The sequence below is a fragment of the Chelonoidis abingdonii genome, chromosome 8 (genome assembly GCF_003597395.2).
Source record: "Chelonoidis abingdonii isolate Lonesome George chromosome 8, CheloAbing_2.0, whole genome shotgun sequence".
NCBI classification, from domain to species: Eukaryota; Metazoa; Chordata; order Testudines; family Testudinidae; genus Chelonoidis; species Chelonoidis abingdonii.
Genome location: NC_133776.1, coordinates 106,184,468 through 106,209,550, shown reverse-complemented (window position 1 = coordinate 106,209,550; position 25,083 = coordinate 106,184,468). Strand labels below are relative to the sequence as shown.

The window sequence follows — 25,083 nt, the reverse complement described above, 5'->3', positions numbered from 1 at the left end:
CTCATAGCCAGCAGATTAGCCACCATGACCCCACCTCCCACTAATCTTTCTTAGAGTCAGTGCTTCCCATGATAGAGCCCCCAATGTGTCAGTACCGTCTAGACTCTTTGTTCCTAGCTCTACACATTTACATTTAGCCATGTTGGATGTTCTTCTGAAAGCTCTGCTCTCGGAATTATTTTGGGGCAATTCTATGGGCTGTGTTATACAGGAGGTCAGACTAGAAGATTATCACAATGGTCCCTTCAGGATGGTCACCCTGCTCCAGCCCTGAAGGGGTTAAAGCAGCCCTGGAGAGGGCTGCAGGTGGGAAAGCTAGGCTGATTGGGAAAGCAGCCACAGCTGTGGCCAGCTTAATAAGGGCCTAGCTGGCCCTTATAAGAGGGCTGTGGGCCAGAAGCTAACACCCATACTCTCTCCTACTTCTTGAGAGAGAAGGGCCTGGCTGCCTGGGAGTTGAGAAGGGTACCTGAGGTGGAAAAGTGCTGGGGAAGGGCAGAGGGAGCTGCGGAGCTCTATCCAGGAAAAACCCCAGGCTACAGGCCTTGCTAAAAGGGCCAAATAGGTACTGGGGCTGCAGAGGGGTAGCTTAAAGATAGGCAAAGGCAGCAGGTCCTAACCCCCTTGCCAACAAGGAGTGGTTTACAGACTGCAGTTGGCCCCAGGGGGCAGGGGCTAGATGATGACTGACAGCAGCCACTGAGGTAACATGGGTTTAGAGGGTTGGGGGTTCCCCAGGGAGAGGAGACCCAGAGCAAGGGGGTACTGCTGGGGCAGAACCCCAGGGAAAGGGTACTGGGGTCTGGGAGGGACATAGGGGCCAGTGGCAGGCGAGACACTGGCTTGCAGAGGGTGCTCTGGGCTGGAAGAGCTAATTCCCAGGACAACCAGCAGGAGGTGGTACACTGGTGAGTCTCACCTTGCTACAAGATGGAATCTATGAATATTAAAATACATATTGTTTGCTTGCACCCAGTTTACCAAGCACTGCAAATTACTCTTTATCAGTGACCTCTCCTTTTCATTATTGACCACCATCCCCAATTTTCTGGTCACCTATGAACTTTATCAATAATGGTTTTATGTTTTCTGCCATGTCATTAATAAAGATATTAAATTGTGTAGGGCCAAACATTGATATTTGCAGGACCCCACTAGAAACACACCTGTTCAATGATGATTCCCCACTTATAATTAGATGTTGAGACTTATCATAAGCTAGCTTTTAATCTACTCAATGTGTGCTATCTTAACATTTTGATTTAAAAAATTAGAATGATATTGTGGTACACTATTACCCTTATCAACAAAACTTGTAATCTCATTCAGGAAAGATATCAAATCAGTTTTGACAGGATCTATTTTCCATAAACCCATGTTGATTGGCGTTATTAATAAAAAATTAAAGGAGTAATAGAATTAAAGTCCCACATCAGCTGCTCCTTTATCTTTCCTGGGATCAATGTCATACTGGCAGGCCCATAATTACCCAGGTTATATGATTTACCCTCTTGAATACTGTCACAACATTAGCTTTCTTCCAGTGTTTTAGAACTTCTGGGATTTTTCAGGACTTAATGAAAATTAACATTAACAGTCCAATGAGCTCCTCAGTCAGCTCTTTTTAAACACCTGAATGCTGATTTAAAAATGTCGAACTTTAGTAGCTGCTCTTTAACTTCTTCCCAAGTGTACAAGAAATATCCCAGTGTAGACACTGCCACAGAGACATAGGTGAGCTGAACTGTTTACACTTGGGAGGCAGTGTCTCTAGCAGCTTTAAATTCAGAGCTGGCCCTCAGTCTCCAGGGAATTCAATCTGCTCACCTGGAGATGGTTCTGGGGTCCCACATGCTTGTCTTAGAAAGAAAGAGGCTTCAATCTCTGTTTTGAAGACACTACATGAATGTCATTTGCTTACTGCTCCTTCCTCCCGCTCCTCATCTGCCTCCTCTGACCAGCTCAAGCTATCATCTGACTCCTCCCATTGCACTCTTTCGGGGTCCTCAGCATCCACAGGATCTTTCTTGGTCTGGTCTTGTCTGGGCTGAGAGCTGCTCTGGAGATGCTCCAGTTTGGCCCAGGTCATGGGGCTAGCCTTTTGCAGAGTAATTTCCACCTTTGTGGGCACCATGTTTACAAAGCTCTTCTGTACATCAATGACCTAGAAAGAATGGGGCAGGCATGTCACAGTGAGGGTTCATCAGACACACTCTGGCCAAACATTTAGTATTAGCTATTATTTTTGCCCATGGTGCTTTCCTAGAGAAGCAAGATGTCAGTGTAAAGACGAGGCAGAGCAGAATGAAAACCAAAGCGTTTGCACTGAGTTCAGTACCTGGGACACTAACACCATGATTCCTCAAGGATTTTCTGATGCTCCATTGTAGGGGGGCTGATCACATCCCAACCCCCAGTTTCGTGAGCATTCATGGCCCGCCATACAATTTCCATACCCAGATGTAGACCTCAGGCCAAAAAGTTTCCCCACCCCTGCTCTACCTACTCAGGAGCTAGTGGGGCGGGAGGCGCAAGAAGTTACCAAAGAGAATGTTTAGGCTACATATTAGTAGAATTGGGAGGCAGCCTGGTTTGGAGGATTGAGCACAGAGCTGGGAGTCAGGAGGTCCTGAGTTTAATCCTGGCAGTACTAGATTTACCATGTGCCCTTGGTTAAGTCATGTCACTGCCCTGTGCCTCAGTGTCTCACATTGCATAAGAGCAGGAATGACGGACCTGCCCAAGGATTAGTTACTTACTGTTTGCAAAAGTACAGAAGGAATGCTGTGAATTATGATAAAAACCATACCCTGGCTGAAATGCTTGGCAGGTTAGTGGGCATGTGGGCATTCTGCCCAATGCAGGAGGAGAATGGGTGACCCACGGATGCTGTATGATTGCACAGAGAAGAGAGAAACAAAACATGTTACAGAGCACTGAGACACATGTAAATGGTGTCGCCATAGGCCCCACTGTCACACTCAGCCACTCTCTGACCTTTTACTTGTTATTCGCTGTCTGAATTACAGGTAGAACTGGGCATGCTGGCTATAAGACTGGCCAACACTCTCCAGCATAAGATCCCGTTTTCAGCTGTATATAACTTTGCCAAATTGTAACCATTTGGGCTGAAATATTCTCCGCCAAGTGTTTGCATCAGGCTTGATTTTTATCTGGTTATTTAAAGTTTTAGCAAAAAATGTTCTTAGAATGAGCTAAGGGAAAATATACATTGTTTTGCCTAGGTTAAAAACATTCATACACTTTGGTTGAGAAGTGCAAACACGTCTCTGCAGACTGCAGGGATGGACGGAGCAGGGCAGAGGGATTACCCTGGTGCGAGAGATGTGCCTTTTGCAGTTCCTAGGAAACATGCCCATATTTGGTCAACGTTTGTGTCTTTGAAAGCATCTCAGTCTGCAGGTGCTCAGCAGAGACTTGCTAGCGTTTGGCAGTTAAATTCACTGAAAATTAACTGCACTGAGGCTGGTTCAGTCCCACACGGCAGGGACCGAGCAGGACGTTCCCTACAATTGCTACTCCCTGCTGTTGTGGGCTGCTCTGAGTCTCAGTATGAGAACTGAGAGCATGAGATGTTTTCTCTCTCTCATGCTCGCAATGCCAGGCAGTAAAGGAGAAATCAGACAGACTCAAACGTGGAGGGGACAAGAGAAGGCCTGAAGGTGGGGTAGTCAGACTGAAGGAGGAGAGAGTAGACTGGGCCAAGGCACCTTGGACTGTGAGCTGGGAGGGGTGAGACTGGAAGTGGCTGGGCCAGGAGAGTGGGAGCCAGTGGGGAATGGGGACAGAAGTGGGAGCCAGTCGTGGGGGCCGGCAATAGATTGGATGAGGAATGGGAGGGGATACTGGAACTGTCTGAGGAAGGAGACTGGGCCAGGGTGTGTGTGTGTGTGTGTATGTGGATACTGAGATCAGATGAGGAGCCTGGATTGTGGGGGGGAATGGGACTGGCTGGGCAAGGAGCCAGAAGGGAGACATGGAGACCCATGCATATGGGTAGTAAAGCATCAGCTTCAACACAACATGTAGTTGTCTCCAGATCACAGACCTCGTTGCTGGCAGCCATTAACCCCTTCTCCAGTAAAACACCCTCCCCATTTCTGCTCTGCCCATCAACCCAACACAGGTTTAAACTGGAAACATTCTTAATGATTTCTCTCTCAGACAGGAGAAAAGCAATGAGGGGTGGAGGGGAAGAAGAGGGTACCCTGGCAAGGGAACACAGTGAATCCCTTGCAGGACAGGTAAGGGGGGCACCCAGAGTTCTTGGCATGGGGGGGAGAATGGGAGACCATAGTATGGGGCAAAGGAAAGCTGGGGGATACAAAGAGTTCCTGACATGGGGGGGACTGGAGCAAAAGACTGGGAGACAGAATCCTTGGCATGTGGTGAAGGGGAGAATGGGAGACACACAAAGCCCCAGATGTGATGGGGGAAAGCATTGCTGTGAGTCACTGAAACACTGGGGGATGGGAGGGTGGCCCACAGGGAGCCTGTTGTAGGGAATGGAGGAATGCAGGGAACTCCGCCTACGGATACTACAAAGTGTATGGCCCTCTAGCAAATCAGGCACAAAAACGGTGTTAGCAGAATGCTAAGATTACAAAGTCAAGCATTCCAAAGCTAGGAAATGCTAGAAATAAGTCTGCCAGTGCACCCTTAATTTGGCCCCCTTTGTGGGGATGCACCATGATACAGTCTCTAATTACATGATCATTAGTATTTTTTCCACATGATCCATGACATTCAGTGCAGAGGATGCAGCTAGTCAATTAAAGTTAAACTCTTTAAAGCCAACAGGACCAGATAACTTAAACTCAGGACTATTAAACAATATAGCCTAGGAGCTGTCGGCATCACTAATGTTGATTTGGAACACTGGGAAAGTTTCAGACGACTGGGAAAATGCTAATATTGTGCCAATATTTAAAAAGCATAAATAAGATGACCTGGATAACTATAGGCCACTTAGCCAGACATTGATCCCAGGCAAAATTGTTGGAAGGGTTGATGTGGGATGCCATGAGTATAGCATATTTGATGCCACTGAACATGCTTTGATGGAAAATAGGTGCTCCTGGGATGAATCGGAGTTGGGTGGATAGTACAATGATGAGTGCCGTAGAAAAGCCTATGAGAAAATTAAATTTTATTTGGAGCAGAGTTTGAATAGTGTGCTGTAAATAAGGCCTGGGGTCACACATTAGACAATGTGGAGAAAAACTGTTGAATGAACACCAGTCTGCCTTTTGTGCACTGAATGAGGCAGGAACCCTGTGGAAAAAAAACAGTATGTGATTGTGTAATAAAGACTGTTTCATAATGTGTGCACCCAAGAGGGCTGAGATAAGGTTGCACAAGCATCTTTCATTCTAGCATTTCATAACTTTTAAGTGCTTGACTTGGAATCTTAACATTCTTTTTTTAAAGTTAGCACACAGGCTCTTTTGGGGCATGGCCTTGCTCTTTTCTTGTTTCTGTGAGCCACCCAGCACGCTTCTAAACACTTTATAAATTATAGCAATAAAAGTCCAATTGATTTCTTGGAGCTCTACAAAATGGTGGCTGAGAAACCTCTTCCAGCAAACTCAGACTGCCTCAGCTAGCACAGCACTTCCAGCTGCCCAGATCTTTCCAGCTACAAATGAAAAGAAAATTAAATATCAAAATCTGAATGGAACAGGGTCTCTTCTGGCTCCATGAGAGATGGGCTCAAGCTGGATGGAACTGGGCTCAGCTCTTGGGCACCGCTATGGCCCAGGAACAAGTGTGCCACAAGGCAGCTGACCCCCAATAAGCAGAGCTGATCTAGGTCCCTAGTTTCAGAGCATCAGGGGCCAGTGAAGCCAGTCTGGTTGGTTGGAGTTAGACCTGGAGCTATAAAGGCCCATCAGAGGACAAGAATGGGGTGAGTTACTGGAATGGCTAAATAAGGGTTCCTGGAGAGAAGCCACCAAAGCATGCTGCTAACTCCTGTGGGGTCCCTGCAGCAAGAGGCAAGGTGCCCAGCAAGGTTGCTCTGGAGCTGCTGTTCCAGAGGAGAAATAAAGCTGGCTGGTGGCAGCTGTCTGCAGACCTGCAAGGAGCAATAGGCAAAAGTGACCACTTGAGGGAGAAGTTGGCTAAGGTCCTGGAGCTGGCTAAATTACAGCCCAGCCCAGCCCAAGGCAGTGAACTGGATTTCTACCAGAAGGAGAGACAGGGACTGTCTGAAATATAACCCAGCTCCAGGAAGGTGAATGGGGTGAGAGGTGTTTCCTGATCTGACACAAAGACCTGACTCTTATAGGGACACAGAGCAGAGTGACCTGGGGCAACTAACATAGCAAGTTACCTCTATAAACAACTGAGTAAGGCAGGCCCCAGGAAGCGGGTCCATGTTCTGGAGCCAGCTTACGTCTGGTAATTGACAGAGAACCTGACGGGGGCGCACAGTGCACTGGCAAGGCCACAAGGGGGTATGCTGGAGAGGCTAAAACCTTGACAATGTGATGTCCCCTTGCCTTAAGAAGAAGGTCCAGGATAAGACTCTGGGATGCCAGCACTACAGGCTCTGTAGAGTTCACGTTTGTACTTGGCGATGCTTCCCCAAGAGCACTGACCAACTCTGTAGCCAGTACAGGTGTCCATAGTTCAAGAATGTTGCTAAATCAGAGGTGCCATGAGAATCATTAAAGGATTAGAAAACATCCTGATAGTGAGCTCAGTTTGTTTAGCTTAAAGAAAAGGTTAAGGGGTGACTTGATCACAATCTGTAAGTGTAACAGACCCCAGTCGTCGGCAGGTCGGATTAAACCTGAGACCTCTGGAGCTTAGTGTATGAGCCAAAGCCAACTGTCTCAGCTAAGGCTGCGGAGCAGACTCCTTTCACCTCTCTCTCTAAGTCAGTGGTCCCCAACCTTTTTCGACGAGCCATGGAGGACTGTGGCAGCGGATGAGCATCTGCTGAAATGCCACCGACAAGCGGTGTCATCCAGAGGCGTCACCATCGAAATGCTGCCGAAATTCAGCGGCATTTCAGTAGATGTTCATCCGCCAACCAGTACATGGATGCACTTAGATGCCCCAGCGGGTGCCATGGCGCCTGCGGGCACCGCATTGGGGACCTCTGTTCCAAGTGGTCTTGAGGCCACCAGACAGGACAGAACACCACACCCAGGAGGTGTGTGAGTTACATAAGCATCCACATGGGGAACAAATATTTGTTAATGGGCTCGTCAGTCCAGCAGAGAAAGGTCTGACAGGCTCCCATGGCTGCAAGTTGAAGCGAGACTCATTCAGACTGCAAGTAAGGTGTGAATTTTTAACAGTGAAGGCAATTGACAGTTGGAACAATTTACCAAGGATCATGAGAACAATAAGGAGTCTGGTGGCACCTTAAAGACTAACAGATTTATTTAGGCATAAGCTTTTGTGGGTAAAAAAACCCACTTCTTCAGATGCATGGAGTCATGGCAAGGATCATGGTAGCTTCTCCATCACAGGATACATTTAAATCAAGATGTTTTTCTAAAAGCTCTGCTCTAGGAATTATCTCGTGGCAGTTCTATGACCTGTGTTACACAGGAGGTCCAACTAGATCAGGGGTTCTCAAACTGGGGGTCAGGACCCCTCAGGGGATCATGAGGTTATTACATGGGGGCTTGTGAGCTGCCAGCCTCCACCCCAATCCCCTCTTCACCTCCAGCATTTATAATGGTGTTAAATATATTAAAAAGTGTTTAATTTATAAGGGGGGCTGCACTCAGTGGCTTGCTACTTGAAAGGGATCACCAGTACAAAAGTTTGAGAACCACTGAACTAGATGATCACAACAGTCCTTTCTGGCCTTGGGATCTGTTAATTTACATCTTGGCACCTAAGCCCAGCTTCCAGTCCCTTTCCATCCACAGCTTGCTGGAATAAGGGAACCAAGATAAAAAGAAATCTTACCCCCCAGAGATCCAGCTTTGCCTGGAAAACCTTGTCACCTTCGAACATGATATGGACATCAATCTGAAAGAAAGAAAGAAAGAAAAGTCTCTTAGCAAGTACAGAAGTGAGTGAGCCGGTGAGTGAGTGAGCATCAAAGCCACACAGCAAGAGAAAGGTGTCATCTCTAGGACCTGCCTTTTGGGATAGTGTAGCTGCACAGAATCATAGAAATGTAGACTGGAAGGGACCTCAATAGATCATCTAGTCCATTCCCCTGCACTGAGGCAGGACCAAGTACTGAGACTAAGCAGCCTGATACTGCGGTGTTTGTGTCCCCACACAACAGCCCCCACCCACCCATTTCAGGCTTCTGTAGTAATGATCTGATAATCCATCTCCTGCCTGCCCTGAAGCTTTATGGGCAAAGTCAAACTCCTCATCCTCAGCTCCCAGGCCCTGCAGCATCTAACCCCCATTTGTGTGTTCTGCAAAAGGAGGTGAGGCTGAGAAGGGGAACCAATAATTAGACAGATGATGAATTATGTAATTGCTTATTGTCTTGTTATTTACAGATTGCAGCAGTGGAATATGGAGCCTAATGCTCTTAACTCAAAGTTATCAAAGACCTTTGTGGAGGAATTGTAATAATACTGAATTAACAAACCACCCAAAGCCAAGACCATAATTAGAGCTGATGTGGCAGTTAAATGAAGAATTTCTTTCCTTGCCACACCTAAGAACTGCAAATTAACTTTGCTCCCTCCACCTTTCCTGCCAGCCAAAATCTAAAGTAAGTGAGATTTGAAGCCTTCAGGAGATTTTAGAGATGCCAAGGCACAGTCACTAATCCCCCGGGTGCCAGATTTTTGTGCTGATTCAGGGTGGTCGGGGTTAACCCTTCAGCTTCACTACCAGACTCCCCACTACTAACAGAGGACTTACAAAACAGTATTGCTCATGTGGAAACTAGCTGAGAGGGTAGAAGAGTTTCAGGACACAGTGATGCAGAAGAAAGAATATGGCCACGTGGGACAGAAGCCACTAAACTCTCAGTGCAAAAGGAGAAGGCCGCAGATGGGGTGCACTGAGCGTGTTGCTGTAGGGTTACATTAAATGGACCATAAGAGACTGAGGGTCAAAACAGGCTCCACCTTATAATATCATTATTTCTGGACTTAATGGGAGAGACAGATTTCCCAGTGCCACTAGCAAAAGAACAATCCAAACTCCATCTAGGAGCTCAGTCCAGGTTGCGATATGCAAACTACTGTGCTGTCAAGCTAGGGAACCAGTCTTAGTCTGTGCAAGGAGGAGCCGCATAACTACTTAGATTCCAGGACCCTACTCAATAAATATTGCCAGAGTTTAGTTATAGATATAAAAATATATCAAATAAAAGGCACCTCACCCTTGCTCCAGGTGTCTTTTGAGTCCACTCCTGTTCCCAGTTCAATGATCCCTCTCCAATTCCCCCGATAAACAATATTCAAGAAGGGGGGGAACCTCATTCTATTAACATTAACCAATCAAAACATATTTTGAAAAATTTTAATTATAAGCATTTCTTCCCTTTTCTAGAATCTTTTAACCCATCATACCAACCCATGATTTTACCTGGAGCCCTCAGTACAGATTGTTTTTGATGCAAACAGTCCAGTTTGTACAAGTCTATTTGTCTCCAACTTTTGCTAACTTTGGTAAACAATTTAATGTAACAGGGTGAGCTGGACTTTTGTGACCTTGAACAACGGCGAGTACAGGCCTCTCTTTGCCAGGAGCTGGGACTGGACAACAGGGGATGGATCACCCATAACTGCCCTGTTCTGTTCATTCCCTCTGAAGCACCTGGCACTGGCCACTGTTGACAGGGGCGGCTCTAGACATTTTGCTGCCCCAAGCAGGGCGGCATGCTGCTGGAGGCGCTCTGCCAGTCGCTGGGAGGGTAGCAGGTGGCTCCAGTGGACCTCCCGCAGGCGTGCCTGCAGAGGGTCCGCTGGTCCCGCGGTCCACTAGTCCCGTGGCTTTGGTGGACCTGCATGCAGGACCAGCAGACCCTCCGCAGGCACGCCTGCAGGAGGTCCACCAGAGCCACCTGCTGCCCTTCCAGCGACCAGCAGAGCGCCCTGGAGCCACCCTTGACTGTTGAACAGGATTCTGGGCTAGAGGGACCACTGGTCTGACCCAGGTTGGACATTCTTATGGCCATTCTTAACACACCTTATCTACTCTCTACACAGCTTCATTCGCACAGTGAGAGACAGTGACAAAACTGCTCCCTGTGGCTGCAGCTCCATAAAGGACAGTCCTCAGGGGAACCTACACCACAGAAATTAACAAAGGCAATCCTCTGCTGCCCAGCCACTCTTCAGCCAGGGCAGCAATATTCTGAGCGACAGTATCTCTAAGGCAGATAGAACACTGCCAGCCTGAAATGATCTCACCCCTTCAGCAGGAAGCAGGGTAGTCCTATTCATATCAGGTTATCCCACAACAACAGAGACAGGTGGCAACTCCCTGCAGCCGATAGAGATGGACAGAGCCAAGGGGAATTGTCTAAGAGTCTACATTAGAAGTGAAGTGTTTAAGCGACTGTTCTGGAGAACATCAGCACGCTTACAAAGGGCACTGGCTGGCTTGGACAGCCTGCACAGGCCTCAAAGACTAGCACGCAGCAGGACAGCATTTTGCATTCTAGGTCGTTAGCCCTGGAGCCCACCTACCACAGTGCGACTGGCCGTCACAGAGCTGAGTGCTGGCAGAGGACTCTTGGCATAAATTGTCACCACCACTTGGCTGCTGGTTTGATGCCAGTCTTGTCGACAAGACACCAACTTCGTATCCTGGTGAGGAAAGGAGCCTGTTACTGAGGCCAGCCTCCAGCATACGTGAGCCTCTATCTCCTCCCCCATTGCAGAAAAAAGAGATCTAGCCAAGGAGCCCTGCCCCATTCCTCCTGGCTGATGTGTTAACTAAAGGCTAGAGTCCCAGCACAGCGCTAGAGGCCAAGCTGGCCCAGCACGTCAAATGTAACACTGGGTTCTTTACAGTTAGACTAAAGCCATTTCCAACCCAGTCTGCAGCTCAATGAGACTAAAGACGTCTCACCATTGTGTGCAGGAGGCAAGGTCACCAAAGCAATTACATCACTTTTAATATCCATCCTCCTCCCTGTTCCACAGCAAGATCCTCACCAGGTTTTCCTAAGCCTCACAGTGATTCCTCAGGGAATCAGACAGGCCTGGCTCTAAGGTAGCAATTCAGTCTTCCAATCAGTGCTGGTCCTTCCTCTAAAACTAAAACTCTGTTTCCAGCCATGAACTTGGTTGAAGAATTCTCTCTCTCCCTCTCAGACCTTATACTGGCACTCATCACCCCAGAGCTGGAATGCTTTGGGGGCAACACTTCTGAACAAAGCCATCTTAGGGAGCAAGTGTAATTCAACTCAGACTGACATTGGCACTGGCAAGTATCTAATACAGAAATGTTTGGTGCTAGGAATATTTTGAGAGGCTTTTCCTGCATTCAGAAGTTCAGCTGCCTGTGTCATCCTCATGCACAAAGTCCGGGTCAGTGTGAGGCTGCCTGTCTAGGAAAGGTTTGAAGATGAACTGGCCCATAAATGCTACAACCAATTCAATTGTTTTAAATGTCCCTCTTAACCTGCTCTGTACCTCAGCCAGAGCCTTCCACACCCAAACTGTTACAGTCAGAGAAATGTTTCCTGCTCGGCCTTTCCCTTTGAAAGCCAGGCAAAGGCTTTGGGCACTTGACAGTGCAGACACTGGGCTAGCTGATCTCTCTCTCCTAGTCACAGGGGACATTAATCTCCAGAGAGGGGAGGGGAGCAGACGCTTGGGCCAAGAGACCTTCCTCCCTAGCCCACTGCTGCTTATACTTACCCACCAGCCCATCTAAGCAGCAGGGCCTTGGCACTCAGGGTGGTGCTCAGGGCTCAGTGCCCAGCTCTTGCTAACTAACCCTGCTTAACTTTTTTATCTGTCACCCACCAGTGGTTTCTAAGGTGTTAAAACCAAGGGGCTGCACTTTCAGCCTGCCCCATCTGCAGGAAGCTGTGCAGTAGCCAGGCAAGGAGAGCAGCGTTCAGTTAGGGGAAATCACAGTTATATACAATATCTTGTGTTATACCAGTTGCACCAGACACAATCCTGTAAGAATGGCCAGTTCTGTGTTGCTGCCTGCTTTAGAAATGGGCGGAGTAATAACCAGCTGTGCCAGTGAAGATGACTACCCTGTAGCAGTCAGATGGGTGTATGTTAAGAGATAATAGCAGGATATTTCAAAGGGCAGGCTTGTGCTGACCTGATTTTGTCCTCTCTTATGGTTTTTTTAATAGCTAAGCAGGGGTGGGTCTGGTCAGTCCTGAACTGCAAACCTTCAAGGGAAAAATCCAGGTGGGCATGGGGACCTCTTTGCACTTGCGAACAGGAGGAGCAGACTTTGGGTTAGCTTGGAAGTGCCTTCAAACTTTGGGTGCAACTTCCTTAGTCCCTTGGCCTCCCATGGAGATTTAGCCTCCCATGGGGAGACTGTTCATATTCTGCACTGCCTGTGTCATGTGTATTTAGTTTTGCTACCATGCCCTGATTTTTTAGCTCATTTTCATTAGGTTTGGCTGAGATGGCATTTCTTTCTATACATCTGTTGCTAGAGGTTTGAAACACCTGCCTTCTGAGCTAAAATGCTCAGGCCTCGTCTCAGACAAGAGGGAAAAGTTTAAGAAAAGTTTGAAAAAGGATCAGAGATTCAAATACATTTTTAAATACGTTTTAATTTATCCTCAGTTTAAAAAAACCCTCAAGAAAGTTATATGCACAAGCCTATGTGAAGGCAGCATGTGGTGAAAGGGATGCATTCACTCAATGCCAGAACTGCACCTATGGCCCCCACAGACTGTCATGCAGCCCCCTTCTTCATAGGCACTGCAGTATGGCTTATCCCATGCGATCATACAAAGCCTAATAACACCTGTATGGTGGTTTCCCTCTTCAAAGCCCTGTGCTGTATAAATATTGTTGGAATCCTTGCCACTGGGCAAAGTGACACATTATTTAGCAAACAACAGACTAAAATGGAGAGGACGTTAATTTCTCTCCATCCTGGGTCTGCACTACCCTTTAAAGAAGGGACCCAGTAAGCAGTCCTGGCCCAGTCCCACTCTCCCTACAAGGAGAGATTATTTGCATAACCAGCACTAGCAGGATTTGGCCCTTCATGCCTACTCTGCCCCTTTGCCTAGCATCCTGATGCTCCAATGCAGGCATTTGTGTTTCTGTCTGTGCTGTGTGATCAGGAAAGAACACTTGGGTAATGCACACACTCAAGGCCTCAGAATTACAATGGTTTCAGCCATAATATTTTTTGCATGTGATATTGTAAGAATTCATTTGGTCTGTCATGCCCCAGTGACGAGCAGATGCCACAGTTACCAGCACAGAGTAAGCAGCAGTGACAGTTCAGGATTCCTTTGCTGTCTGCTCACTGCTCTAAGCCTTGCGGCAGTGGCATACCTCCTTCTTTAGCCAGCTGTGTTTCCCAGTGCTGCAGCCCTCTTGCTCCAGAAACGCACTGAAGTCTGTAGTTTTAATGCCGCAGCAACTCCAGTACTTCATACTGGGGAAACAGCAAGAAACAAATTAATGTAGGAATGCCAGAAAGGGACACATGAGTCCAAGGAAGGTGGGTGCTCTAGGGGTTTAGGGGTAGAGCTAGGTGGAGGCAAGGAGACCTGGGGCACTCAAGATGCTGAGCATGGGGGATATGGGACTGATAGCTCCAGTCTGAACAAACTCAGAGGGACCAAGAGATGTGGCCATCTGCTAGCCTGTCTGTGTGACATGAGCTGGAGTGTCACATGGCCACAGGATAAAAATAACCAACACAACTGGCCGCCTGGTTGGAGGAGCTGCGGACTGAGTGGGCCCCCCAGAGTGAGCGTCTCTCCTTGTGGGAAAGCTTGCTGTGCTGCTGACTGGTCTGCCACTGAAGAGTGGAGTCAGGGTCCAAGGCAGGCAGGCAGTTTTTACAAGTATGGGGATAAAAGTCTCCTGGTTCCAAACAATGTTTCTTACCCCTCATGGAAGACAGGAATTCCAGGGTGGAAAATACAAGCGTCCATCTCATTCTCTGCCCCCTTGTAGATCTGCCAGGGAAGAGGCAGTGGCAATGATCAGCACAGCATGCTGCTGAAAATGAAACCTGACTGTACCTTTAGGGGAAGGCGGGAGGAGAAGAATTCTTCTTTGCTTAAAGTGCAGCTGGTCCCCGCTGTGTCCTGCAGGACATGGCTGGAGCCTCAGGACCCTTCACTGACTGTCCTTTCCCGAGTTCTCCCGTCAAATACATGCAGCATGGGGTGGGAGGCTCAGATACCAAGGGGATGGGACAGGGCTAGTGCAACCATTTAGGAGACCTAGGCGGTCACCTAGGGTGCTAGGATTTGGGGGGCGCCATTTTCTTCAGCAGCAACCACGGCACCCGTATCTTCGGCCGCCCTGGTCGCCGCCAGCATTTAGGCGGAGGGAGCTGGGGCAGGGGAGCGCGGGGAGGGCCGCCTGGGGCAAGTAAAGGTGGGGGGGGCGGCACGGAGGGGAACTCCCTGCCCCGCCTCCTCCCTGAGCATGCCAGGGAGGCAGGAGAACTGAAGTAGCGACGGCGTGCTCGGGGTGGAGACAGAGCAGGGGTGAGCTGGGGCAGGGGGGGTGCTTCACAGCGGAGGGGGGCGCCTCAGGGCGGAGTGGGGGAGCTGCCATGGGGGTGGTGCCTCAGGGCAGGGGCGTGAGGATGGGGGTGAAGGGACAAGGTGGAAGTTTCGCCTAGGGTGCAAAACATCCTTGCACCTGCCCTGGGGTGGGGACAGAGACATACACTCATTATTAGCTGGCCTCAGTCCCCATGCCCGTCACCTTTCCCGCCTTGCCATTTCCATGCTTCCCCACATTGTGTGTTTGCTCCCTGCTGGTTTTGCTACCCCTCCCGCTCCTGCCAGGCACTCCCTGTGCTGTGCTCTCCCTGCCCTCTCAATCTCTCCCTACACCCTTCAATCTACTTCCTTCTGGATTCCACTCACCTTAATCCCTCCCTCAGGGATGAAAGTAATTTAAAGGATTTATCGGTACTCCAGAGTCCTGCAGAGGAGGAGGAGCCTCAACTGGAAGAGGCGTAGCCTCTATCTGAAGAGGTGGGGCCTTTAAATCCTGGGGCTTTTAAAACAGAATTTAAAGGGCTCAGGGATTTGGCTGAAGCTAGGAGCCAGGCCCTTTAAATTAACCCCAGAGCTCCCAGCTGCAGAGGCGGCTGGGAGCCCTGGGGTTTGGGCAGGGGTGAAAGTAATTTACATTTCTTACCCATATGGTCCAATCGCAAGCAACCCACCCACCTCTCCTACGTACTTCATGGATCCCTCCCACTGCATGACACAGATAGAGAAAACAAAGCTACTATTACTACCAGTATTGTCTGTAATAAAACTTTACTATTGGAATAAGCCTGAAAAAGTGAAAACTGTCACATTTTTCTCCGTGTCTTCCCTCCTCCTCCTCCAGCCAGGCTGCCCATCCTAGGCTCTGTGCTTTCTCCCTGCCTGGCACTCAGCAGTTGCTGCAGAGGCTTCCCTCTAGCTTGCAGCAGGGAGACTGCCTCCTGCATAAGAACTGTTTAAACTCAGTTGTTCCCAATGGTTCAGCCCCCAGGGTTAAGAGAGGTTTCTGGCATCTTTGTTAATTTCACTCCCATTTGTTGGGGGTGAGGGGGGAAGCTGTGTGTGAGCATGGCAGGGGCAGTTCTTCTCTGCCCCCGGGATGAGGGGATCTCCAATACTACTAAAATACAATAGTAGGGGCCGGTTGCTGGGGTCGGGGCAGTCGGCGGCAGGCTGCAGCTGCATTGTTTGTGACACACACACTCATACATACAGTGTGTATAGTAAAGCTACTACTGCGGGCTGCTGCCTGCAGAGAGCCAGCAGGTGCCGCTGGGCTGGGTCTGCCAAGGAGTAAGTAACCAAGGCAAAAACCACAAGGCAAAACCCACAGCGAGGGAGCTGGGGGACGGGAAGAGGGCAGGAGGAAAAAGGAAAAGAGAAAGCCAGGGGATAGAACAAATGAAAGGACAACTGGAAATAGCACTTCAATAAATAATACAAAAGAATATTTAGAGAAGAAGATATGACATTTCAGCTCTGCAACTCATAGCAGGCAGGACAAAACAAAGAGATCTGAGATTGCACCCGCAGTCCTAGGACATTTCAGAGATGTTTTAAATTCAATAAATAGACAAGAGGTAGTAGGATTAAGGAATAGAAACTAACTGATTTCTTTCCAAAAGAGGCACAAATAAATTTTGAAAAACTGAATTAATTCAGTTATTCCCCTCCAATCCCTATTGTAGGTTTTGTCCATAATGGGCAATATTTGTTTTCCCGTAAGTAAATCTAATATAGAATAGCTTCAGAAAATTGGTTTCAGCCAAAATAAACCATATCATCAAAATAGAACACAAAATCTTTCCACCATGTAAATCTACCATGTTTTGTGTTAGATTTTTTACCAAAGAATACATATACAAGCAGATCATGAAGACCAGTTTGGAATCACAACCATGATCCTCTGCTGGGGAGGAAATGGGATAGATTTGAACTTGGAAATGAGTTCGCTGATTTTGTTGTTGTTTTAGGAGATCCCTATCCCGCGGGGCCAGATAAAGAACTGCCCACTATGCCATGGTCACACACACCCAACAACAACTGGAGGTGAAATTTAACAAGGATGCCAGAAGGCTTTCCTGAACTTTGGGCACTGAACTGCGCAGGGAACGCTGAGTTCTAAACATGTTCTTTGGCAAGCAGCAATAGCAGCATCTCAGCAGTCTACTGCAAGCTACAGCCTAGAGGGAAGAATCCCCTGTTGGGGGGGAATGGGGAGGAATTCAGAGCTTTGTCTGAGCAGCCTGGCTGGAGGAGGGGGGGAGGGAGGAGACAGAAAGCATTGTGACAGTGGAGTTTCCCCTTTCCACCTGCTCTTTATGTAGCTTCAGGATTTAACTGTGCAGCCAAATGCTTTATTTGTTGTGTATATCAGTAGGAGAGATCCCCTTTTCCCAGGACAGACAGGGACTGCGCTTGCCATGGTCAAGCGATACCCCCCCCCCCCCCCGGTAACTGTGAGTGAAATTAACAAAGAGGCCAGAAACCTAGCATTGCGGGCTGAACCATCAGGGAACAGCTGAGTTTAAACTATTCTTATGCAGGGAGCAGGCTTTTTTTTCCCTTCCTCAGTCTGAGCGTACCAGCTTACTTTCACCTCTGCCCTCCCTCCTTCCAGCCCCTTGAATCCCTCCCTTCTCCCCATGGTTACAGGCTCCCCAGCTGCACTGGGCTGAGCACCCCAGCTCCAGGGTTCTGGGGTTGGAAGGTTACACACCTCACAAGCCATCAGTGTGCAATGCTGGTGTGATGGAACTGCTGTCTGCCATGCAGACCATTCCAGGTGCCTGCTCTCCTGGCCAGTGGAGTCTGCAGTAGGAGCTTTTTGGGAAGCCTGTTGGATTTAGGTGAACGAAGTGGAGATGCCAGCTTTGCTTGGGGCCAACAGATTCCACCCAAAACCTTCACTGTGGCTGAAGAAAATGTAGCTAGATGTTCCTGTCATGAGTCTCAGGTGCTGACACTTACTATTTTTGGTGGGCACTAGAGAGATCGTGAAGACCCTCTTCCCCCAGTTCCCAAACAAACCCAAAAGGCTGGTCTCTGCCAGTGCGGGGCACTGAGCCAGAATCAGCAGGGAAGGGAGCGTGTGTCCACAGAGCTACGCTCTGAGATCTGATTTCCCAGAGCCTGGGACACCCTGATCTGGAATTTGGAACACAAAGCCAAGGATGCAACTCACCGCCTTACAGCCTGAGTTCTTACAGGTGGTGCCAGTCCTGATCTCTGGAATGGCCTCTGCTGTAATCAACACACACAGCACAGAGCTTTTTATCAGGCTTAGACATTCACCCAGGGATTCCACTCACATGCCCATCAGCCAGGATCATGAGCCACATTATTCTTCACCAGAATACCAGTCCGTAGTCCCCCCGTGCACAGCTCCATCTTGGGATACAACCCCACAGCCTGCAGTCCCTCTGCATGACACACATACTTGCTTCTAAGTTGTGCACTCTCCATGCTTCCCATAATGCACAGCTCAAGACCACCCTGCCAGGCCCATCCCCATCTTCTCACCCCTGCACAAGGAACCTCCCTCTGGGCATTGGTTTTTGGAGGCCAGCTTCAGCTTCTCCAGGGTCTGCTCCAGAGACCTGGACACTTTAATCAGCAGTGGCTGTCTTGGCTCATCAGAGCTGGAAAGAAAAAACACACACAACATAACAAAAAATGGCACTGTTTCCCTCAACACTCAGATTAACCTTCCCTGCCCATCTTGAGAGGGAAGCAGGGGCAAGGCCGTCTACATGGCCAGTGGCTGACTCACCTTGGCCTTTCACGCTGCAACTTCTCAGCTGATTTTGGGCTTTGGACGATGAGTTCTGTGCTTGGCTTGGCCTTCAGCTTGTCTGAGGTATCCTCTGGCCGGAAGGGCTCGGGGGGCTTCTCATTGCTGTGACACCCCTTCATGCAGCCCTAAGGAGAGGGACCAGAGACAAGCCTAACACTCCTTTTGACCTCCCCTCGCAAGGGGCTTGTAGTTCATGGTCACAGACTCACAGACTTTGGGCCAGAAGGGACCAGCATGATCATCTAGTCTGACCGCCTGCACATCGCAGGCCACCACACCTCTCCCACCCTCTCATGTAGGAGGCCCATAATCTCTGGTTTAGTTACTGACCTCTTCAATTTGTGATGTAATGACATCAAGTTACAAAGAATCCACCATTTACTCTACTCCAGAGTAGCAAGTGACACATTCCCCATGCTGCAGAGAAAGGCTGCCCCCGAACGCCACAAAGCCAGGACACTAAGCACACTAATGTGTGGGGCACCGTGCAGGTGACAGTCCCTAACCTCAGCAGCCCAAGGGAGCAGAGCGTCACGCTGTGCCCAGCTGCATTAACTCCCAGGAAGTTGTGCCAAAAGCATCCCAACAGCCTAGCACTACAGTGCAGCAAGAGGGGGTGGCTCTGGAACCTCTTAGTGCCAATGGGCCAGGGGAACAGAGGGGGTGCCTGGGTGACAAGGATCTCCTGGGTCTGGGACATACAGTCTATCTAGGTCACCAAAGAATGTCGTCTGAGGCCTCAAAGAAAAGCCAGTGTCACACTGGTCATCAATATAATCACAAACGGTACATACAGATGCTGTGTAAGGAGTTATGTATATACACTGGCAATTATGTACTTAACGTCTGTGTCTAGGGCTGACCACCTGCAAAGGAGAAAAAGCGGTTTCTGTCAGATAAGAAGTGTCTGGCTGTTTAGACCTAAATTAAATACTGTATGGGTCACAGCAGGTCGCCTCTCCCTAGTCTGAACTGAATGCTAATGAAGCACTGTGAAGTGAGAGAAAAGTAACAGGAAGAAGCAAACAGCCAGGGAAGAGGGATGGGAGAATAGAGACCCCATCTTGAGGTGCACGTCAAAGATTTTCTCTAGATTATTTGGGGGACAAAAAATGACACCCTAGCATCCTTCCCTGAGGCAGCAAATGGACAGTCAGTTTGCTTTGTGAAAGAGGGGTCTCAGCTAGACTTGGCTGAAAATGCTGGTGAGAACAATGGGTGAAATAAGCTATTAAACAAGAGGATAACTTGTTTTAGCCTCTAGAAAGCATGTTATGATTTTGATTTGTATGTAATCCATTTTCCCAGTATTCTCACTATCACATGAATCTTGGTTCTCTGACAACAGACACATTCTTGGTTTCATTATAACTAGATCTCAGTGCTGTGATGTTAAGCAAAGTGCTGAACCTGAGTTGAGTCTTACAAGCTGGAGTACGGTTCCCTAGGAACTGCAGGCCTAGTAGTCCTGTGAGTGTTCAGTGGAGGGGGCTAGAGACTACAGGGAACACTCCAAGGATCTGGCAGTTGGTGTGTCCCTATTGCTACCTGAACAGAGAGACCGAGGCCTGAAGAGGCCTGGAAGGCTCTACGTGTGCTGCCAGAGGCTGGTGGTTTCAAGGTTCTGATCCACATCAGGCACAAACAAGACTTCCTCATGATGAGGGTAGGTGGTGGTGAGGTGCCTCACAACCCTGGGTACTTCTGGGGAGCATCACAGAGAGGCCTCTGGCTCTTCTTCCTGTGTACCAGTCCTTTGCTTGTGAAGGGCAATGTGCACAACAGTTAGCCAGAAAGGCAGACGTTGCAATAATCAACACGGGAGATCCCAGGGCCTGAGCAGGAGTGTTAACTACTGGGATGGAGACGGGTGGGAGATTTTGATATGTTGCAAATGAAAAAATGGCAAGATTTGGGCTTGGCCTGGATGTGATGGGAGGCATGAGAGACAGCCCTCGAGTTAAGTGATTGAGTGAGAGAAAAGAGAGTTGTGAGTGAGGAAGTAGAGAGAATTTAGGAAGGAAGGAAGGAAGCAAGGTAGGTTTTTTTCAGCCATCTTAAATGTGACTGGCAAGCCATCCAGGAGCAGTCCGTGAGAGACTGAGAAGCAGGACTAGGCAGAGAAAGTCAGATCCATGCCCATCAACCAGTATCTAGGACTTAGGTGAGTAACATCATTAGGCCGAGAAAAATTCCCACTAGAATAGGGAAACCAGGGAAGCTGGGTGGGGCTGGGATGGACCAGATGGTGGACAGGGAATTGGATGCGGGGGAGACAGGCTGCATGGAGACAGGGAACCAGCTGGGAGAGGGACAGACTGGCCAGGGCAGAGATGGGGAAATGGACAGGGTGGGGACAGACCAGGCAGGGATAGGGATCTGGCCAGGGAAGTGGACGGGACAGGGACGGACCAGCTGGGAATAGGGTGGGGACAGACCAGGCAGGGATAGGGATCTGACCAGGGAAGTGGACGGGACAGGGATGGACCAGCTGGGAGTACGGTGGGGACAGACCAGGCAGGGATAGGGATCTGACCAGGGAAGTGGACGGGACAGGGATGGACCAGCTGGGAATAGGGATCTGGCCATGGATGAATCAGCCAGGAATAGGGATCTGGCCAGGGAAATAGACACAGCAGGGACAGCAGAGCTGGCTCTAGGTTTTTTGCCACCCCAAGCAAAAACATTTTTGGCTGCCCTCACCCCAGCCCTGGCTCCACCCCGCACTCCCCTGATGCCCCACCCCTGGGCTCTCTCCCCAGACCCGCACCCCACTGCTGTCTCAGCCCTGGGCTATTGTCATAAATGGATAGGTAAGGTAAGGGTTAAGTTTCTTTTACCTGGAAAGGGTAACCAAACACCTGACCAGAGGACCAATCAGAGAACTGGATTGTTTAAAGTCAGGGGCGGGAATTTGTATACCAGGGGTCTTTCCCAAAGAGAGAGATGACCCATCCGCATCCACCATCCCATCAACAGACCAACTGGGCAGACTTATCTGCTGATAATCCAAGATCAATTGCCAAAATTAACACTACCTATCTACCAGCACTTCCATAAACTATCAAGCTTAGTCTTAAAGCAAGATATTCTTTTGCCCCCACTACTCCCCTTGGAAGGCTTTTCCAGAACTTCACTCCTCTAATGGTTTAGAAACCTTCGTCTAATTTCAAAGTCTAACACTTCCTAATATCTAGTTTGTACCCATTGTGTTCTGTGTCTAATCGTACTAAGCTTAAATAATCCTCTCCCTCCTAATGTTAATCCCCCTGATATATTTATAAAGAGTAAGCATATCCCGCCGCAGCCTCTTTGGCAGCTTAACAAGCCAAGCTCTTTGAGTCTCCTTCATAAGGCAGGTTTTCCATTTCTCGGATCATCCTAATAGGCCGTCTCTGAACCTGTTCCACTTTGAATTCGTCCTTCTTAAAACATGGGAGACCAGACTGCAACACAGTATTCCAGATGAGGTCTCACAGTACCTTATATAACGTACTAACTCTCCTTATCTTTGCTGGAAATACCTCGCCTGATGCATCCTAAAACTGCATTTGCTTTTTAATGGCCATATCGCGATGGTCTCATAGTCATCCTGTGATCAACCATACTCCAAGTCCTTCTCCTCCTCTGTTGCTTCCAACTGAGTGTTCCCCCAATGTATATCTAAAATTCTTTTTCATTATTAATCCTATGTGCAATCCCTTGCACTTTCCACTATATAAATTCATCCTATTACTATTACTCAGTTACAAGCTCATCCAGATCTTCCTGTTATGATATCCCGTCCTTCTCTGTTTAGCCAATACCCCCCAGCTTTGTGTCATCCGCAAACTTTATTGCACATTCCGCTCTTTGTGCCAAGGATAATAAAAGGTTAAATTAAGATTGCGTCCCAAACTGAATCCTGAGGAACTACCACTAGTAACCTCCTTCCAGCCTGACAGTTCATCCTTCAGTACGACCCGTTGGAGTCTCCCCTTTAACCAGTTCCTTATCCACCTTACAATTTCTATTGACCCATCTTTCATTTAACTAATAATTCCAAGGGAACCGTGTCACAATGCCTACTGAAATCGACAGTAATTAAGATCTACTGCATTTCCTTTGTCTAAATAATCTGTCACCTTCTGAAGAAGGAGAATTCAGAGTTGGTTTGCAAGATCTACTTTAGAGTAAACAATGTTGTATATTTGTCCCAATTACCATTGACCTCAATGGTCCTTAACTACTTTCTCCTTCAATATTTTCCAGACCTTATGTATACAGATGTCAAACTAACAGGCCTATAGTTACTCGGATCACGTTTTTTCCCTTTCTTGAAGATAGGAACTAATGTTAGCAATTCTCCAGTTGCTACGGTACAATCCCTGAGTACTGATTCATTAAAAATTTTTGCTAATGGGCTTGCAATTTCAGTGCCAGTTCCTTTAATATTCTTGATGAAGATTGTCTGGGCCCTCCGATTTTTGTCCCATTAAGCTGTTCAAGTTGGCTTCTACCTGATGCGGTAATATCCACCTCCATAATCCTCATTCCCGTTTGTTATCCTTGCCATCATGCCCGAAGCTCCTCATAGCTTATTAAAGACTGAGGCAAAGTACTTATTTAAATTTGGACGCATGCCCTAGGCTTGTCCTTAACCTCCTTTCCATCGCTCAGTGTTTTAGCGTCCCTCCACTTCTTCTTTGTTTCTCTCTTATTTATTGCTATGAGAACCTTGTACTATTGTTTAATTCCCTTTGCAAGTCACACCTCTACATGCTTTTAGCCTTCCTCACTTATCCAATGTTCGTGACTTCATAACGGTAGCTTTCCCTTGAATACGCCACCGCATCTTCCATCCTTGTAGGCTTTCTGCTTTTTCTTAAATCGCCCTCTCTGAGATGCTTGCTTCATCCAGCTTGGTCTACCACCGTCCTCTATGTTTTTTTTCCCTTTCTTGGGATGCAGCTTCTGTATTTTTCTGCGAGCTGCGACTTAAAGTAATTCCAGGCCTCCTCCGCATTTAGATCCACACTTCTGTCAATCCACTCCACTTCCCTACTTTCCTTAATTCTTTAAAGTGTAGCTTTGAAGTCCATAACGCTGTCCAGATCTATTTTTGTTATCCTTCCATCTGATTTGAAACTGAATTAGCTCATGATCACCTTCGAAGCCCAAGGTTGTCCCCCTACAACCATTTCTGCTATGAGTCCTCACTAACTTCACCAAAGCTAAATCTAAAATGGCATTCCCTCTTGTTGTTCTTCAAGCTACTTGGTGAAGACATCCATCAGCTATCGCATCCAGAAAAATCTGAGCCTATTATTCTTGCTAGACTTGTCCTCCAGTCTTATCTGGAAGTTTAAAGTCTCCCATGATCACACATTTCCATTCGTGTTTTAGTTAGTTGTTTAAATAGGAAGACAGTGATATTGCATTGCAAATTCCCCATAGAAACAAGAGTGGAACAAAGAATATAAAGGCACCTCAACTTTTCGCATCATCATGGAGGACAGTCTATATATCATCGAGATCTCCTCCAATGTCACACAAGCTGAAAATTGTTCACACTTGACTGCATTCTGAATCACATGGAATCGATTCCTGTCGGTTCTGTGCAATCCAATTTAACCTGCTGACGTGACCCGCCTGGAGCAAGTTACCAGTGACCCAGGGCTGGGGTGGGAGGAAAAGTCCAGGCTGGGTGTCGAGGGGTGTGGGTGGAGGGCACGAGTCAGGCTGGGCGGCAGGGGGTGTTGGGTTGGGGGCATTAGTGGGGGGGAAAAGGGGGACGCCCAGAGATGGGCAGCACAGGGGTGTGTGTGGGGGAGAGCCCAGGGCTGGCGGTGGCAAGAGGGTACGGGTGTGGGGGATAGCTGTGTAATCTAGCTCTCCAGTCCCAGACCTGAACTTTAGCGTCCAACAGCCTGGTCCTGTTCCCAAACCTGGCCTTTGCGTCCAAAAGTCTGGGGGCTTACCTGAAACTCCCCAAGCTACTACCACGCTTGGGTATTTGGGCTGCCACCAGGTCAGGAATTTAATTAGAGAGCCACCCCCCTCTTCCCTCTCTTGGTGCCCCCAACCCTCCTTGGTGGGACACCCAGATTCCAAGATGCCTTGGGATGCTAAAGCGAGGGGAAAAATTCCTTCTCCCCTCCTTCCCCGCTTGCCACGAGAAATCGGTTTCTCTGCTTCCCAGAGATAAGCGTTCTCTACCTCAGGACATTGAGATGCAAATGCCAACAGCTTGGCTTGCCTTCCCCCCCCCCGTGCCTGCTCTTTCCTGAAAGCAATAGGAAAATAGCCCACAGCCTGGCTTTTCCGTCCTGTTGCCTCCCTAGGAAGAAGAAACTTCCACACGTTTTAAAGAAAAGTTAATAAAAGAGAAAGAAATATAAAACAATAATCTCATTAAGAACTCAATACAGGGCTCTTGCTTATAAAGAAGAACATGAAGAAACGTCTGATTTAAAAGATAGCCCAATTAAACAGTCCAACAAATCAACATACATGTGAATGACACCACAAAGATCATCATAGCCGAATTACTTTGCGTTCCCTTGGTACTTACAGATGTGTTTAGAAGAAATTTTAAGATAAGATGGTGTTAGGAGGACACCTTGTTTACTCACAGCCGGAGAACAACAAAAAG

General features: G+C 48.2%; 1 protein-coding gene across 3 annotated transcripts; it reads right to left on the bottom strand.

The window, feature by feature from the left end:
* Window positions 1-1,421: 1,421 nt before the first annotated feature.
* On the bottom strand, window positions 1,422-18,978 carry ITGB1BP2 (integrin subunit beta 1 binding protein 2). 3 transcript variants are annotated; one of them, XM_032794899.2, is made up of 8 exons: window positions 18,426-18,978; window positions 18,176-18,294; window positions 17,838-17,893; window positions 14,025-14,095; window positions 13,464-13,566; window positions 10,656-10,775; window positions 7,954-8,016; window positions 1,422-2,164 (listed from the first exon to the last, which is right to left on the bottom strand). In XM_032794899.2, the coding sequence occupies exons 1-8, from the start codon at window positions 18,566-18,568 to the stop codon at window positions 1,910-1,912; spliced, it is 930 nt and encodes a 309-aa protein (XP_032650790.1). In that variant the 5' UTR covers window positions 18,569-18,978; the 3' UTR covers window positions 1,422-1,909. The 3 variants fall into 3 exon arrangements, with proteins under 3 accessions (XP_032650790.1, XP_032650789.1, XP_032650791.1); XM_032794898.2 differs by having other exon boundaries at window positions 17,838-17,896; window positions 18,426-18,977; XM_032794900.2 differs by lacking the exon at window positions 10,656-10,775 and having other exon boundaries at window positions 17,838-17,896.
* Window positions 18,979-25,083: the final 6,105 nt, after the last annotated feature.